The 18,794-nt window shown below is 31.5% G+C and overlaps 1 protein-coding gene across 2 annotated transcripts; it reads left to right on the top strand.

Moving 5' to 3' along the window:
* Positions 1 to 651: 651 nt before the first annotated feature.
* LOC123720456 (hrp65 protein-like) lies at positions 652 to 18,092 on the top strand. 2 transcript variants are annotated; one of them, XM_045677064.1, is made up of 15 exons: positions 652 to 810; positions 908 to 1,089; positions 1,646 to 1,909; positions 2,024 to 2,266; positions 4,322 to 4,543; positions 4,643 to 4,944; positions 5,043 to 5,151; positions 5,362 to 5,516; positions 5,879 to 6,101; positions 6,526 to 6,591; positions 9,400 to 14,850; positions 15,657 to 15,698; positions 16,034 to 16,095; positions 17,177 to 17,580; positions 17,902 to 18,092. In XM_045677064.1, the coding sequence occupies exons 2-11, from the start codon at positions 913 to 915 to the stop codon at positions 9,517 to 9,519; spliced, it is 1,881 nt and encodes a 626-aa protein (XP_045533020.1). In that variant the 5' UTR covers positions 652 to 810; positions 908 to 912; the 3' UTR covers positions 9,520 to 14,850; positions 15,657 to 15,698; positions 16,034 to 16,095; positions 17,177 to 17,580; positions 17,902 to 18,092. The 2 variants fall into 2 exon arrangements, with proteins under 2 accessions (XP_045533020.1, XP_045533021.1); XM_045677065.1 differs by lacking the exon at positions 9,400 to 14,850.
* The last annotated feature ends 702 nt before the right edge of the window (positions 18,093 to 18,794 follow it).

Raw genomic sequence — 18,794 nt, 5'->3', positions numbered from 1 at the left:
GGTTTAGGCTAATCAATATTTAAATTTGGCTCCAGGAGTATTTTTCTGTAGGGGTAGATAGCACTGGGTCCATATTCTTATTCGTTTCTCAATTAACAATCTAGTCTTAATCTTAAGCCATAGCCCTAAGCGCTGTCAAATATACAAAATGAATGGTATAACAGTTTGGAAAATAAAGTGATGCTTAATTAAAATTTTAAAAGCTTCAATTCACTCAGGGATTTAATCAGGGTTTAAATCTTGTAAGTAAAAAAACTTGCACATGCAGATAAAAGACATAGCCATAAATGTTGGCTTTAGATAAACATTCTGGCTAATGGCTATATTAACAAATTACCGCCACACCTGTTTAAGGTAATCTTGAAAACATAGGTATAACAAGGTATGAAATTAAATGTCATATGCAATAGGCGATCCGCAGAACTACACATAAACTTCAATAATGTATTTCTATGGATTCTTATTTTTTTACAGTGATAGTTGACTTTGATCTATATTTTAATACAATTATGTTTATTATAATAAAACATCATGAAACTTTTCCATAATCTTAATTAGCGTTTGCAAAATTTTATATTTTCATATAGTCACACTTGGCCTTAACCTTTCCCGGTTTCCGGCTGCCATTTCGTATTTCCGCTGTTCCGAAACGCCGCCATTTTAGTGTCAAGCGTTCACTTATATTGATGTGCTTGCTGCGTATTTCTATTCTAATTATAATTAAACAGTTATTCTACTTTTTATGTGATTAAATATCCTAAAAATTTTCTGTTAACCGGTTTCATTGCTGCCTCGCAGGTTTTATTAAAGGTATGTTCTATTATAACCATAAATGTTAAATACTTGATGAGACTCTTGGCGTCTCGTACATGGCGTCTTGTGATTTTCAACGCGTTTTAAATTTTAGCTCTAATGCAAGGCCAAGCTATGCATCACTTTGGTCATAGAGGTTTTGGTGGCCCACCCCAGCCCCAAAGACAAGGTGGGCGTCGTGGAAACAGAGGTGGAGGCTTTCGAGGTGGAAACAACTCTAGATTTGAACACAATCACAGAAATTCGCCTCAACAAGGAGGTCAACGCCCTAACGAGGTATTTACGTGGCGTCTATGGTTACTTACTCTCTTTTAATAACATTGTAGCGAGTGGTGTCAGTAGTTAGCGAACAAATTGGAATGAATGATGCCGCCATCTTGTCAACTATTTAATTGCATCTGGAAGCTTTGTAGGTGCATTTTTATTTAAATTTTAATCTAGCCCAGAAACTGCTAAGAACTTCAAAGCATTTTAAAACTTACCTAATTTTTATTAATGTATGGTATTATAAGTCACAATTTTGAACTTAGCATATACTTTGCTATTTATTCAACTAATTTACGGAAATCTGATTTTTAATGTTATAACACCTTTGTTTCGTATATACATATTAATTTTATCATGTTAATAATACACAATTTTTGTAATGAGAAATAAAATTCTTTAAATATTATGTTGAGTTCTTCTGACATTTTGTTTTAAATATATTCTTGCTATACTTCAAACTAGTATGTAATTACTCTTATAAACTATGCTAATACAGGAATAGTTAGAATAATTTGTTTATTGAAATAAGGTTTTATTCTAGAATTTATGATAAATATTTTTACAGGTAAAACCAGTAACACAAGACAAGCCCCCACAGCAGCAGGCTACCCAACAAGTACCAAAAGAAAAAGAGGTTATCAACCAGCAGCCAAATCAACCCAATCAAAAACCTAGTCCACAGCAGAGTCAGCCAAAACCGCAGGAACCGCAAACGCCAAAAGTAAACCAGAATCCTGCCCTGAAGCAAGATTCCAAAGATAATGTTGACAAGGCTATTCCTAATGAATCAAAACCTATCATCAATCACAACCAATCAAATTTCCCAAAGGTAATAATTTTTTTCTTAATTTGTGTTTTTATATTATTTTATTTGAAAACAATTTTAGATTAGGTATTTTCAGTTTTATATAAAAATTATTGAAATAACAATATTTTATTTTAGAATGTTAATGGTAACTTTGGTGGCCCTGGGAAGCAAGGTGGTTGGAGTCAAGGTAACCAAGGTAACAAGCAAGGTAATTTGGGACAACAGCGTGGTCCAAGGGGAGATTTCAATAGGGGTCCGGGAGGACAGGGCCAAGGAGGGCAAGGGCAAGGCCCACCTGGACAGGGACCAGCTCGTAATCAACAGAGGACTAATAGTCGTGTTGGAGGGCAGTTCGATGGAAAACCAGTGCAAAGAGAGGTAATTCATTATCTATTTTTAAATAATTATTTTGTTGTTTTTGTCCTAAGGCCCTAATTTTTTTCATTTCAAAGGTTTCACCAATCATACAATTAAATTAAGTCTGTTATGCTGTTTGTCACTAAATTGTAGTAATTGTAAACACACATTATTACATCTCAATATATCTAAAATTCTTGTATCACATTGTTCGATCCCATACTCCTCCGAAAGGGCTCAACCGATTCTTATGAATTTTTTAATGCTCAATGAGTTAATCTGAGAATCGGCTTCTATCTATATTTCAAAACCCTAAGTAAAAAGGGGTGTCCACCATCTTACATCATTCAAGAATATATACAACCCTAAATTTTCACCTCTCTACTATCAAACCCTATATTTTTTTGTTATCTAAAAAATTATGACCTGAACTCTGAGGTTTATATAGCATAAACATAGTATAGTAAAATGTTCCATGTTGGTATGTAGTAAAAAGGTAGGCTAAGTAAAATCACATTTAGTGGAAACGAAGTTCGCGGGGGCAGAACATTACTATATTGTATAAAAATACAAAGAATAGTTCCCATTGACATTTTTTACTAGATACATTGACATTTCTATTACGCTTTTGTGACCTCTCAGTCAATTTGTCGATGTGACCGAAAGTGGTTATGTAATTTATGCACGCGCAGGTGCCGATTCCTTATGCGCGCGTATCAATGCTAAGTTTTACGAATAAAGAACTAGTGCTAGTAAAAACAAAAAACAAATTAATTGTGATTTTATAACAGTGATGTAGCTTAAAAAACTTGATGTAGAAACACAAGTAAATAAACACTAAGGAGTAAATAAATGTCTAAATAAGCAAATAGAATTTTATTAGACATCACTAATAGTGAGCTATTAAAATAAAGTGCTGCAAAAAACCTTGGTGCATCAGTAAGAGAGCGTTCAAGTATTACGTCACGCAATTTTGTTCATTTTCAGTTTCATGGGGAGATTCTTGAAAATCTCCCCATGAAACGCACCGTAACGTTTTCTGTATCCAATAGTAAAACGTTTCGTGACCACCTCACTGACTCTTTATACCTAAAACTTACCATTATGTGGTGAAAAGTCTAAAATAATATTATCAATAACGCGTAATTCAATCACCGCGCCGCATCGCACATTTTACAAGAGGACCCCCTAAAATTCGTTACGTAATACTTGAACGCTTCTTAAGTTTCTTACCTTAATTGTCTAGGTTATTTGATTGAATGATTAAGTTTTATTTAACAAGAACTCATAAAATAATAAATCAAAAATAATTTCCATACACAAAATAATCGTGATACATGCAATATAAAGTAGATGGACTAATTTGTTATGATAGGTAATATTATAACAAATTTTCAACAATGCACAAAATTCTTTGATGTCGCCGACAGCTCTCGTGTACTACACCTAGCGATGTAAGATTACAATAAATAGTAGTATATATTATTACATAAAGTTGAATTTATTGCAAAGATCCATTATCTTAGGTGTTTAGACCGCTAATTTTTGGAAAAGCTAAGCACCTCGCAGCAGCTTTCTCGCTGAAGACATGTTTTGTGATTCTAATAATTACCTAAAGGAACTTGTGATTAAATATGACGATATTCATAACACTTCTGAACATTTTAAAATTAAACAATCCTATCCTATTAATGTGAATTTGTTATTATTTCTATACAAGTTAACTTAGCGATAATATTTACGTCCCGGTCGTAGGTATTTTTTGTATACTAGCAAAATAGCGTTCCAATGCGCGGCGTTGTCATTCCTGACCGTCTTCTGGTATAATTTAATTTGTAAAGGTGTTATTTTAATTTGTTTACATGAGAAAATAGGGTTTTTAGTTAATTACGTTTTCCTGGTACTGTTATGATAATATGCATATTACCACTGGAATCTGCTAATAAAATTAATGAGTGAGGAAAACAATTGTAAATTGCAATGATATATGATCAAATCTATCATAGTATATGTTTTTTTTATTAGGTGGTTAAGTTCGATCTATTTTCATAGTTTTATAATTTATTTGTTTTTTAGGAACACATGTTGGCTAATAAGTTAAAGGACCTCATGGGGCCCCTCCTTGAATTGCCAACCATTGAACAACCCGAAGTTAAGTTTAACGGAAGAAGTAGACTCTATATTGGAAATCTTTGCAATGATGTAACAGAAGAAGAACTTCTCAATCTCTTTAACCAGTTTGGAGAAACTGCAGAGTTGTTCTTAAATAAGGAAAAGAATTTTGGTTTCATTAAAATGGTTTGTACATTACATATTACATACAATGGTTGGTAAACAGCTTATTATTTTTCCGCAACCTTCTTTACTGTAATAACTCATATCACTTTTCGCTTTTAGGATTACAGAGTTAACGCTGAGAAGGCAAAACGTGAATTAGATGGTAAAATGAAGAATGGAAGATCTATGAGAGTGCGGTTTGCTCCACACAACAGTGCCGTGCGAGTTAAGAATTTACCGCCATTTGTCTCGAATGAACTCTTGTACAAGGCATTTGAAATTTTCGGAAAAATCGAAAGAGCATACGTGAGGGTGGACGAAAGGGGGAAGACATTGGGTGAAGGAATAGTGGAATTCTCCCGAAAACCCAGTGCTCTCGCCGCAATCAGAAATTGTTCTGAACGATGCTTCTTTTTAACATCGTAAGTATTTTTTCAATGCTAAATAACGAATCGTACTATATTGTACAAATACAACAAGGAAATTTGTAAATGGTTTTTGAAATTATAATCTTTTACAGATCGTTGCGGCCGGTCATAGTTGAAAACTTGGAAGAACCAGACGAGTTTGATGGTTTTCCAGAAAAGAATATTTCTAAAAAACACCCAGAATATTTAAAAGCCAGAGAGGTACATTTTTCATCACGTAAAATAAAGAATGCATTTAACGATTATAGTTATATTTTATCCTACTTCTAAAATAATGGAGTAATTTATGCTCTACTTCTATATAGAATGTAGTTTTCTCTATACTTACATTGCATATTATGTTATGTTTAAGAGACATATGTATTATGTAAATGCGTTTTATTAGTTTTAAGACCCATTGTCTTGTGTTAGGTTGGTCCAAGATTTGCTGAAGCGGCAAGCTTTGAGCATGAGTATGGAACGAGATGGAAGCAGTTACATGAGCTCCATCGCCAGAAAGAGGAAGCCCTCAAGAAAGAGCTTGCTGCAGAAGAGGAGAAACTGGAAGCACAGATGGAATTTGCCAAGTAAGTTATTTAACTTTTTTGTTATTTGTTATCCTAGTAAAGAAAAATTTAATGTTCTAATATTTCTGTGCACTTATATGCAGGAAAGCTAACTATTCTCCATCTAATGATAACTCAATGTGTTGAAATTCAACTACATCTCTGTAGTCGTCTTACTAACACTTTTTATGTTTTAATAACTTACTTTATTATAAAATTATATACTTTCCCAAATTAAGAAGTTTATATTTTGTTATGTTCCCTGTACCCTGTAGTACATAAACTCAATAAATTTAAATAAAAGTTTTTTTATAATATTGGCGCGTTTTAAGTTTCCCTGCCCAATCGGGATTCTCATGTTAATATGCAAATACAATATGTAGATACGAGCACGAGACGGAACTTCTCCGCGAGCAGCTCCGGCAGCGCGAGCAAGATAGGGAGCGGCAGAAGCGCAGCTGGGAGATGGCGGAAAGGGCGGCGGATGAGCGCCGAGAGACCGAGAGGATGCAACTCATGAGGCACGAGGAGGAGCTCTCGCAGCGCATGCGGCTGCAGGACGACGAGCTGCGGCGCAGGCAGCAGGAGAACACGCTCTTCGTGCAGGTTGGATTTTCTTGGACACATTATTAATTGCTCAAATATCAAAATTTCCTTACAAACTCGTAATCTAGAAAATAACGACTATAACTATTAATATAACCCCCGTATTACCAAAACATAACACGCTTTTAATAACCCAGGTTCACACAGGGAAACTCATACTGCAGAAAAATAATAATAGACTACACCACCACAAATACTAAAAAATATAAAATAGTTTTAGGCAGTCAATAACGTCCCAAATCTTTACCTACTGTAAAGCTTCATAAATGTAAATGGTAAAAGATTAGTAACTTCACGACAAATAACAAGTAGAAATGAAATAGCTCACCAAGACATAGAAATAATATTACTTTTTATAGAACAGGCAATATGTCGAAACCTTTTTATAAAATTTTCAGAACTAATATATACATATTTATTATAGGCTCAAAGACTGAACTCAATGCTTGATCGTCAAGAACAGGGCATGTTTGACAATCAGCAACCAATGGTAAGTACCTAGTTATTTAAAATTCAAAACTGATTTCATAATTTAATGTTCTCTACAGAAAAGATTATGATAATTTAGTAAATTTAACAGAACGTGCTGAATACGTGACATTACCGAGGCAATTTCCTGAAAGCCTTATATTTAATAGCTAAACTTTATAATAAGGGTTTTTATATAATTTAATATTGCATTTAAATAATTATCTCGTCAGAATTTGTGACTAAAACCTGAAAAATCAAGCTAATTGATATCTTATAAAACATACATCATTTATATTGAATTTGTTTACAAAAATATCCTATAAACGAAAAATAACATACCTTACATACATTTTATACGTAAACGATGTTTTAAAGAACACTAGTAGATTGTGGAAGGCTTAAATATATATTTTGAAGTTTATTGCAATTAATACTGAACTGACATAAAATCCGCATGTTTTAATACTGAACTTTCTGATATCATGTTTCTTACTATGTTTTTCTCTACATAAGATATAATTTAATTGGTTATATGATGATGTGAAGTAGTACAGAACTACCAATACTTTCCGCACATATCTTCAACACGTATTGTAAAGAAAGGATTTTCTACATAGTAAAAAATAACTTTTAAACTAGGGATGATGCTTCGATACGCCTTTTTGCCGATACGATACCAATAGATATAAATATGGCCGATACCGATACCAACGCTTATTGAATTAAAAAAAAATAAAGGTAAAATATATAAACTGTGGTTAGTTATAAATTTTTATTATAAAATATAAACAGTCGCAAACTTTGGATAAGATTAAAGGTTTACTTATTAAAATTAAGAATTAAGAGTAAAAAAAAATTAAAATAAAATATATAACTGTTTATAATTGAAATTTTCATTGATTACATTTTTGTAAATCTGTATTTTATTTAATTTGGTATCGAAAATATACTACAGCGCAGTTAAATGCCAATTAAAGTGTCTAGCAAAATGGAATATGCGGGGACAAAGCCGGTGCGAAGGGAAAATAGATAGTCCGTGCGTCGTTTGCAACTAGAACACAAGATGTGCGTTTACATTACTTTTTTATAGGGCGAAATTTGAAAAGTATCGTTGTATCGGCAATTAAAGTATCGGGATCGGATGCATCCCTATGGAAAACTATAAATTAAGTTATGTCGGAAACTAAAATATTCCAACTCTACTGACTATTATTGATGATTCACGTTTTAGTGAGTGAATGATTTAACCGCGGGTAGATCTTTAAGAGATTAAGGGATAGTTGTACTTGGATAGAAAATTTCTATACAGTCAGATTAACGCGGTACGTTTATTAGGTATTATTTAGTAGCAAACTAATATCCTATTTTCATTCGATTTGGTGTTCTAACTTAATTGAACATCTGGTTCACTTACTGGAACATTACTTGTTTTTATAAACATTTGCCTGATTTTGATATAATGTTTAAATCGGTAAATGACCAAGTTTGATTATTGTCAATATTATCTTATTCAAGTTCCGCAGTGCAAAGCAATTACCTCCAAAATAGCAATAGTTCTCAAAGGTGTTGTGTTGCTGAGTTGCAATTATTATCTTAACTCTGGTCTAACTATACAAAATGGTGTTAGGGATGAATACTGAGAACCACTAATTAACCCAGTTCATGTTCAGGTTGATTGACCCCAGTTTTGTAAAATATTGTAAAGTTGAAATAACTCATAAGTCCCTATCTGACGGATAAAGACTTATACGAGTAATTTACTACATCAAAAATATGTTAAATGAGATGACTAACTTAATCATAATTCAGTGCTGCTTATTTGTAGTTATATGCGAAAGGGCCCACGGCTTCATTTCTTTTATTACTACATGTATTGTGCTTCACCGAAACACTTTTTGCACATATTGTACCTGTACAGCATATCAACATTATCTACCTACCATACTATCAATTTCGAGATATAGGAATGATTACGAAAATATGTTAATTACACCTTAACGTTGGCCTTATTAACTCCAGACATGTGACGGCAGACGATGTGAAAACTATCTTTCTACCATTGGACTTAGACCGAGTTCCCTTGAGTAGATATAATAAATAATAATATTAAACAATCTTAAGATTAAATATGCAAATATGTTTATTGTGGTATACCAGTACCTGTATTTAACACTGAAATTTAAGCCTTCTTATTTATCGAAATAGTGATCTTTTAAAAATGTTGTTTATTGTATAAAATACTACTTTTAAGAATGGGCCGAAACCATGACTTCTGTTATTTTTTGCGCAAATTTTCGCGTCCAAAGTATAATAATTAATGATATTAGCAACCAACCAATCTATAAAGTGTTTATCTCTATTATAATTACGACAGTGTTTTAATAGAACAACATAACAATAACCAGGAATTTTCAATCTGATCCGGTTTGTGTTAACCGATACCAACTTTTTTTAGGACTATTATAAATCATATTACATTAAATGTTCTCATAGGGTAATGAATTGTTGTTTACATCCGGTCATTGTGCACGTTGATAACAAATATACATATATTTCTCTCTATTTAGAATATGTAATATATGTATAAAATATAAAAATATAACTAGAACTCGATATGTGAGACACGGAGAACTTTACAGAACTTTAGATTTTCTTAAACATCGCGGCGAAAATAGTCGACGATAAAGAATGATAAAGCACACAATTTTCGCCAATAATCTAGACAGGTTGTTAATGCCGTGTAAATAAGTTTTGTAAATTTTATTTTTAAACTTGAATTTTGATCTTAGACACTTAGCATTTCCACTTTTGTGATTGCTCACTTTAGGACGGAGGCTTCAGAGACCAGTTCGACATGCCACGTGGAGGTTTTGACGACATGCCGCAGAACCGAGTTTGGGAAGGACGCCCAATGGACGATTACCCAAACAAACGTCGTCGTTTCTAAATATTCTAATGACGTCGCGTACTTCGTGTTGCGCGTATTTCGAGGAAGTTTTGGTTAACTAACTTCAAAGGGCTCTGCTATTAATACGACTTCATCCGTATTCAGCAATGTCACTTAATGCGTTCCCGTATTTTTCACTAACCGAATACTTCATTGGAATAATTCGAAATGTGCGTTGCGATCAATTAGACGTAATCATGACTATTTTCATATTATACACTAAATCTTAATTATTAGTTAAAATAAGCGATGTTTGGTAAAATAATGGTTTATGTTTACCCGACATAAACACCTAATGAGTACGATTGTACTTTCCGTATATATTTATAAGTATAGGTCACGTTTATCTTACAGTAAAAGGCAATTTTATTCTCAAATTAATTTATATATAAAAAACTTGTTTCTCTTCGTCTCCGACTGTAACATATAACTAAATTTGTAATGTTTAAACGCAATTCAATAGGTACATAATTACTTTAGCACTAATGTAGTAGTTATTTAGGATCAATTTAGGTTTATAATAGACATAAGAAAATTTTAAATTAAATTTCTATTATTAAATTATGCCCGCGCATGAATTGCTTTAAAAAAAGTCGTGAAAGAGTATAATTGTTAAAATAAAATTTTCAATGAGAGTGCGTATATATGTAAATATATGTGAGTGCATAGTGCAATTAGAATGTCATTTATTTCTTGAAATTTTCCAAAATAAATTAGCTTTTTGTAATCAACTACACATGTTCCTTCTTTGATTTTATCCTGAACCAGTACTTTTCTATATTTTTTTTCCAATTGTTCAAGTAGTCAATAAATTCTTATGTAATATACGAATAAATTTGTATTAGATAAAATAACAATCCTTATATTTTATGATTACTTTTCCCAGAACCTTTATCGTTTTTTACACATTAAGCGTACTGTTATGCAAAAAATTAAACTAGTTACTAGGATAGATAGGAAAACGAATTTAAGATATCAAACAAATGAAGCTGTAGCAAATTGTCGATCTCTTTCAAATCGTTATTTCACCTATTCATTTATTTCGCTTAAATCAATCTCAAGGTAACATAAACAATAACCTACTGGACCGAAATTAACATTTATATAAATAACATATTTTCGGACAAATCCCATTTACCACGTTCTCACACCGCATTGCATTAGGTGACAACCTGATATATAGGAATTATTTATACTATGATGATTGGCGTGATAATATGGTTTTGGTACCTATCAAAGTATCGTTACGACGCTATGTAAAAAAAATCTGGGTGCTAATACGTGATCAGTGATAGTGAAATAAATATACATACAATGTAAACGCCATGTGACATCCCTCGATTTAACGACAAACCCCGTAAATCGTCAAAATATCTGTGCTTTTGGTTGGTTTAGCTTGTCTTCCATTCAATGATAAACTCTACATAGCATTAAATCCAACCCTCAATAACAGACTATACACGTTCAAATAATAATTGTTTTAAATTTAATTACTAACAACACTAGTCTGTAAAAAAAGCTATTAACTTTTCTAATACAGATTTTTGTGTAACGTCAACATATGCACAGTCCCTTGGGTGTAGTTATAAAGAGTTTACTCTGTATATATGTTTAAGAGAAAAACACGTTAGCAGCACATTACTACCTGCAATTTTATCATTCTAACTTGCTAAACCGGAATTACCAAACTAGAAGTGCATGTTTCAATATAAGGAATCCTCTTAAACTGAATATTCATAAAAATATACATGTGATAAAATAATTATACTAGAAGTATATTATTTAAATATGTAGTTAACACATAGTCAGTAACCCACTAAATAATTTAATATGTTACGTCAATCACTACACAGTATAATTTTAAAGGAACTTAACACGACGCCGCAGTGTAAGAATACTATAGAGAAATAAATGATTTCCTTTATATACACTGAAATTTTGGTCGTTCTAAGGGCATTTGCTTAATATTGTTGTAATCTACGTTTTATATTACAGTATCTAATAAGAGCCGTGTTCGCGTAGTGGTTAGGCTTGTTTTGGAATTATCAATTACGGCTGTGCACCTATGGATTTTTATTCTATGTACGCTGCTCAGTACGGTAAGGAAAACCTGTGGTTTTCGGCATGCATGCCTTGGACCAAATATATTATGTGTCAAGTATATAGAAGAATTCTATCTATTTATCAGGATGTTTTGATACGACAAATGAAGATTAATACTCTCCAAGTCAACAGTTTATACATATTGGAAGTTTTTTAAAGACTAATAATAATAATGCTTTATTTCGATCGCGAGGGAGCATTATTATTAACAATCAAGTAAGTTATTTGGTGTGAGTCAAAATTACTAGTTAAATGTTTAAAAAATATAGTTTATAAGTTATTAAATTTGACTGAATCCGTTGGTTGAAATCGGAATAGTGCGATGTACAGCGTTGTATAACTTTTTTTAACATTTCATGTCACTAAAAAACATTTGTATTAGAATTCTGTTGTGGCCTTCTAAAGAAGAATATATTTAATTTATTTACACTAGGTACTCACTAAATGGGTAAGTATGTTCAAATTTTGATAACAAATGTTTGATTTATTTAATATATTTTATAACTTACTTTCTGTAGTTAAAGTACCAATAATAACTGTAATATATATATAGACTGAACAAGTATGTGAAAACAAACTGACTGGATCAATGACAAATAATTATTGAAATATGGCTGTTATACAGATCAGTCTTGTTTTAATTTGTTTTGAATTTTAGTATCATGTACATAAATATTAATTCAATTCAATTGTCTTCAACATTTGAACTGTTTAAAAATAAATGCCTTTCCATTACTTACATCAAACATCAGCATAAGTTAGAATGGCCAGCATATTGACTAGTAATTGTGCGAATGCTCCATATTTAATCGGCTTTATAAATATCTCAAAATAGCTATTTTATACAGATCAATTGCTATTTATGACTTACCGTTGAAAGTATTGTTCTTAATGCTATTTTATATTTAAACTAACCATGCTTATAACTGAAGTTACCTAGAATAAGACCGTAGTTTATTTGTTATCACGCAAGACTAAGGAAGGACGAAAGAAAATGTGTTTCGTCTGAAGTTACCGACAATAAGAATATATTTCTTTATTTTCTCCCACATTTGCATTGCAATATAGCATTTGTTTCGTTTAAACCCTTGTATTGGAGGATTTTTAAGGTACTCCCAGAAACTTGAAAGTAGCGACGTGTATTTCTTTAATTACCTGACACATTTACTTGTTCCAGATTCTATAACGCCGGTTATAGTTATATATACATAATCTTTTATGAACGTCACTTAAAATTTAAATCCGAGCTATGATGTGAGAAGAACAGTCCAAGAATCTCCAGAAATTAATGTATTCTTATAATGTTTATGATTTCTCTTGCTATGGATTTTGTTAAAAAAACGTTTCTTTAAATTACTTGATTTTAATTTGGTTTACTAATTTTGTCGTTACAAGTATTATAATTAACCATGACAAGGAAAATATGGTTATTCTATAAATTTATTTCGGACATTCCTGGGAGCCAGCTCGCTTCTGCAGTACATATCGAAAGAATTCCAGATGCTCCTAAAGAATGCTATGTGATATGATACTATGAAAGCAATTGAAGTTGGCAAGTTTTGTTGTATATCTGTATATTGACAGTCAATAAGATGATATTATTTGCTGCGACAGCAAATCCCTGTAGATTTTACAATTCATATTCATTTTACTTTTATATTTATAGTTATTTTTTATTTATCATAACATTATTGGTAATTAACACTCGAGATTTCATTACTTGCGAAGATTTCCCACAGGAACTGGAAGATTATTTATATGAATGGAGAATATGAATAGCCCGAGTATTGTAAAACCTTTAGCATTGCCACAATGCTAAAGGTTTTACAAGGATTTTGTGGTGAACACAGTCACAGTCGAAGAAGCGTCCCTTAGCGGCCTTAAAAGCGTCGATGATTTTAAAAATTAATTTGGCAACCCCATCAATTGTGGTGTGACATCGAGTAAAACCATAGCTAAATATGAATTACTTTATAAAACTGGCTAAAGATTATTTAAAAGTTTTACTTAAAACTGCGGCTGCACAGAGGTGCTGACCGCTACATAACGGTTTTTGTACATATTGTGGACTTGACACTTCTAAGATGGATTCGTTAAGGTAACGACACTTTGCATCACTTTGTGTTTAGGCAATTTATTTAAAAAGCTGTGTTTTAAATAATGTTTCCTTGGTTTGTACGCGTACGAATACCTACAAGATGAATTCAGCCATTATATTTGAATAACGACTACAGCATATTATTATGTGTAAAGCTTAATTTTCATAATATAATTTATATTAGGTATACCTACGTACCTCAGAACTTTAAAAAAAGATGTTTTGATGTTTTCGATTGATGAAGATGATCATACGACAGATGATATACAAAACTTTTCTTTTTTAACGGGATTTTCTTTATGAATATCACCATAAATATAGATATTATTACTATAAAACTCCATACGGCACTAAGTTTTTTCTAAATCAATAGTAAATTGAAATGAACTTTGCAGCCGCAACTACAGTAACCTTCAATCAACGTAGACATACCTGTTCATCTACCCTTATAACCTAGCAGTCGCAGGTTTCTTTGTATTCTTCCTTCACTGTAAACGAACTCGTCTTGATACCTTTGGCGATTAACACGTGTAACACAGGGGAATTCAAACCTGTTGGCCATAGCCCAATGAACCAATAACTCTATCCTGAGAAACATTTTTGAACTGGTTTCCCATAAATTATATAGGATATAAAGTAGCATATTCTAGTATCGTTCTCATTCCCAAATAGATTTTCACTTTAGTGTATTCTGTTTATCAAGGTACTATATATATAAAAAAAACTGGATTCAATACAATAAATAAAAATTAACTACTTCATTCTATGATCTTCCTTAATGAACCAGAAAATTATAATGCAATAGAAAATCCAAGTAACTAGTTCTTCCTCCTTGCCTATAAATGACATTTGATGAATATCGTAAGTGTTCGATCATGTTAGGTGATGTTTATTGATCTTTCCATATTTACAATCATATATTAAGTATGAATGCTTCAATCAAATTCAAGATAAAATACCAACCTTCGAATATTTCCGTCCTTTCTAGTTTTCTAGTACTTTTACCATCTACATTATCTAGCTCCTCTATGAAGAAAGTTTAACAAGAAGAGACTTGACTTGCAGCTAAACAGTTATGCCGTTCCCGTTTCTTATATCTACACAGACGCATATGATATTAATTATAAGCGGTAAGTTAATTAAACGACGCTAATTGCCATAATATGATATATATTTTTGACCTCGACAATTACATACGCAATATTATTAACCAATTCTATGCGCAATGGCATTGGACTACAATTTTTAAAATATCTTTGGAATGTTATATTTCACAAAACGCTACGTTTCTATGATGGGTCGAGTAGACCATAACACATTTTATTATTACTGCTTCATTAAATGTTAAATCTGGAAATATTAATCTTCATGACACTATCTATTACAGTCAAAACGATTGTCTGGAAATTTTTCCAATTGGTACACCCTAGTATTAATCTAAACAAAATAATTTGTTTTAAAAAACCTTGGAATAGTTTTGCATATTATGGCAACTATTTTAAGTAATGGATATAATAGCTGAGATTTGTTATCCCTATTACATGAATTTAAGTTGTTACTGATAACCTGATTGACTTTTATTATAGTAAATGAAAACATTCGTGAATATAAATTTTTCAGCAACTGTAAATGTGTTTAAGCCATTTGATGGAGCATGGCAGTCTTGACACTTAATTTCCAATAAATTTTAACCTAGCTCTGACTGAACGCATCATTGGGTTCTATTTTTTGTGCGTACATCAGAGTTATCTATTTATAGATTCGATTACTTGTGTGGAAAACTAGTTAAATCGCAAATTATCTTTCTTGAATCTCTTACTATATTTCTCTTAGGTTACCTACTTATAATTTATACATAAGAGTGTTATTTTTAAATCAAGTTACTTTCATTAATAATTAATTCTAGGTTTTATAATATATTTTTTTTGTTTTTCAGGTGTCCGTATTTAGCTAGAGACAAAGTTGGACTGTTTTAAAGGTAAATTTAAATAATTAAGTTCTATTGCCTATTAAAGTAACTGATAGCATTAAAAGGCACAGTTACAACCAAAAGGTTTACAAATCGTAACAATGAATTTGTTAACATTTCTAAATTAGCTAGCACCGTTAAAAACTAAAGTTAAAACATGAATGATTTATAATAATGACATTTAGTTTTATTTATCAAGTTAAGATTTTAATAATATTAAATACAATATAATTGTCTTGACGTTAGCCTGAAAGTTATATTTTCTTGTAGGTGTTATATGAATACTGTCGTAATGTATAAGGGATTTTTTTTGACAAAGCCACTTAAATAATTGTCTTTTTTAGAAGGTGTAAATCGCAGCTCGTCGTGCTATTTCAGTTACATCTTCGTATCTACATTGACTAAAGTAAGTACAATGCAAATGATATTATACCTAGTCCAGCCATAAGTTCTGTTACCAATGAAAATTCATTTTTTTATGAAGTAATGTAATTTATACCTAAATATTCAGTAGCCTCAACAAAAAATAATAAAAAACTGACCATAATTTGAAGTCGTAAGGTTGAGGTGTGAGCTAGAGGAGGTCCAGTCTTCAGCTCTTATTTTTTGATAGGATATTTCTGTGCTTTTCACCTATCTTTAATTGTAAAGATTGATTTAGGGCATGTCCTGTATATTGACGATAAGCACCGAGCTTCAGGTCTTGTTTTATAAAACGCGACAGTCCTAGCGGGAATCTTCATTTCTCGCGATGAGATTTTTTGCTTCCTAATGAGGTTTTGACGAATTCTTGCTTTAACAGCATTAACTCCTTTGTATAATAGCACGCGGCCCTATCTTTTCTGGTCTTCAATAGGCGAAGTGTTGTTTCTGTTGATAGTACGATATACGAACATACGGCTGATACCAAGCTTTTGAAGTGTCTGGAATATGACCTACGGATCCATACCCACTTGGTGCAAGGCGATATGAGAAATGGCACAAAATTGAAGAACTTTTTAAAATAATGTGTTCCAAATTCAAAATAATTAAAAAGTTAAATAAAGAAAAGCTTTTAAGTAACACTATTTATGGCCAGACTAGTTATTATATTGTAATTTGTCTACACTTTTATGATGAATACTTTTTCATTTTGTCTTCTTTTCCCGTCGGAAATATAATGACGTACAAACCAATATTCTGAATAATAAACAGCTTTATGAAGTTTAATTCTAAGATTTTAATTTTTACTATGGTTTCTGTATTAAATATGTATTATACATATGTTAAAGAATAGTATTTATACAGCACTTAAGTAAGTAATGGAATGTTTATAGACATTCTCCTCTCTTCCTCCATCCACCTCGGATTTGAGTTCTTGTAATATGTGTCTCCAATAAAAGTTGTTCAAAAGTCGGATACAAGCAATTTATAAAGCTGTTTATTGTTTTGAGAGGAATCCTTGTAGGAACGATTCACAATTTTTAAGGATCATTTATCATTTACAGGTGCGTCTGGATTTCGTTGGAGGAAAAAAATTGCGCTTGTGCTGCGCGAGTTACTGAAAAATACATTTTTTATTCAAAACAATGTGCTCCATATAACTTGTAGATGTATCCTCAAATCATAAAATATAAATAAGACTTAATAATCGTATTTACGTAAAAAATTTCAAGATTTTCAAATGAATAGTGCAATTTCTTCGATTAGCTTTCTAAGATTGCTAAGAAACTGTATATTGTCACTAAACAATAATTTTATAGTATCTAAGCACTTTGTCGATTAATTGTATTAGGTTTTTTTAATAAATTAAACATTATAATTCAAATATTAAACAATCACAAACTCAATAAGTAGAAAACTGACGCAGATCCTCGCTAACATTGTCTACCATCAAAATTAGTATTTTATGGTAAGTAAAATAAAGTTATTTTTATGTATCTAGCCTGAAGTCTATAATTAAGGATTCAAGTCAGGGGGCAAAAAGTTAACATTTAAATTTTAAATTATTTTACTTTACGTTGCTAGGATCAAGTAACTTTTCCTATTGTTTTTTTAAGGAAATTGGGAAATACAATGGGTGGCCGTCTTAACATGATGATTCTTACTTTTTTGTCTTCTTTTCCCGACTGATATATAATGACGTCATTGAGTTATATCTGACATTGAACACATCACAACCCTTGTGATTTGACTTTAATTCGAAATATTAATGCTCTTTGTTTGGTTTCAGGTAAAGAGCGCAGAAAAATAAATAAAGAGAAACTGTCGAGTCTAGGCCTTAAAGTATTTTTTTAAATTTGTTAATCATTTTTCACATTGCAATTTACTGTTTAAATACGAACAGATCTTTCGTTAATTAGTTCCTACCTATAGAATATTTGTATAGTAAGTTTACATGTGTATAATACATTTTTTTAATTATGTGTCGTTTTTTATTTTTATCTATAAGAAAAAAAAGCGGCGTTGCATTGAATCAAAACATTTATTTATCTTACAATACACACATAGCAATTTGTATGAAAATGTACAACTCTCAGTCAACACTCTATTAGTCCTACTACTAATAGTGATTACTGAAAATTCTGATGATTATAAATCTATGTATCGATTACTAACTAAATATTTACTAAATTAGCGTCTTTAGTGGCTAAAAAATTATCTAAAATATTTTGTATTAGCTTCGCTGATATTCAAATATGCATGACTTGTATTAAACATCAGCATATTTTGAATGATTATTTGTATTCAAGTAGTATTTGCCTGTAGCAGTACTTGATGCAGGCAATCCCATGCTAACTGCATTGTCATTGCATTTGTCGTTTTGAAAGTCGTCCCAATTATCACATGGATAGGATAAAAAGCCTGTATTCGGTGTGTAGGTAATGGATTCATCGAAATAAACGAATGCTCTTCCGTGACTGCAAGCCGTTTCTGAAGGAGAGATAATTTGTATTAAAATATATATTTTTTTAAATAAAATCCTATCCGCAACTCTAATAGTGGGGTGATAAAGCTGGTCTATAATCTTATGTTAAGATGCTAATATCAAATGTAACGTGAACTCGCCTTTTTTACATCCTGGCTGTATTTGAGTGCCTCTATTGGGGTAGAAGTCAGCATGTC

Source organism: Pieris brassicae, chromosome 2 (assembly GCF_905147105.1).
Source record: "Pieris brassicae chromosome 2, ilPieBrab1.1, whole genome shotgun sequence".
NCBI lineage: Eukaryota > Metazoa > Arthropoda > Insecta > Lepidoptera > Pieridae > Pieris > Pieris brassicae.
This window is presented reverse-complemented; position numbering and strand designations above follow the sequence as displayed.

Excerpts from the sequence above, each read along its gene's own strand:
- LOC123720456 (XM_045677064.1), top strand. The coding sequence starts at position 913 with ATGCAAGGCCAAGCTATGCATCACTTTGGTCATAGAGGTTTTGGTGGC. Across the intron at positions 1,910-2,023 it reads ACCAATCAAATTTCCCAAAG|AATGTTAATGGTAACTTTGG; the intron begins GTAATAATTTTT and ends ATTTTATTTTAG. Across the intron at positions 6,102-6,525 it reads AGAACACGCTCTTCGTGCAG|GCTCAAAGACTGAACTCAAT; the intron begins GTTGGATTTTCT and ends TATTTATTATAG.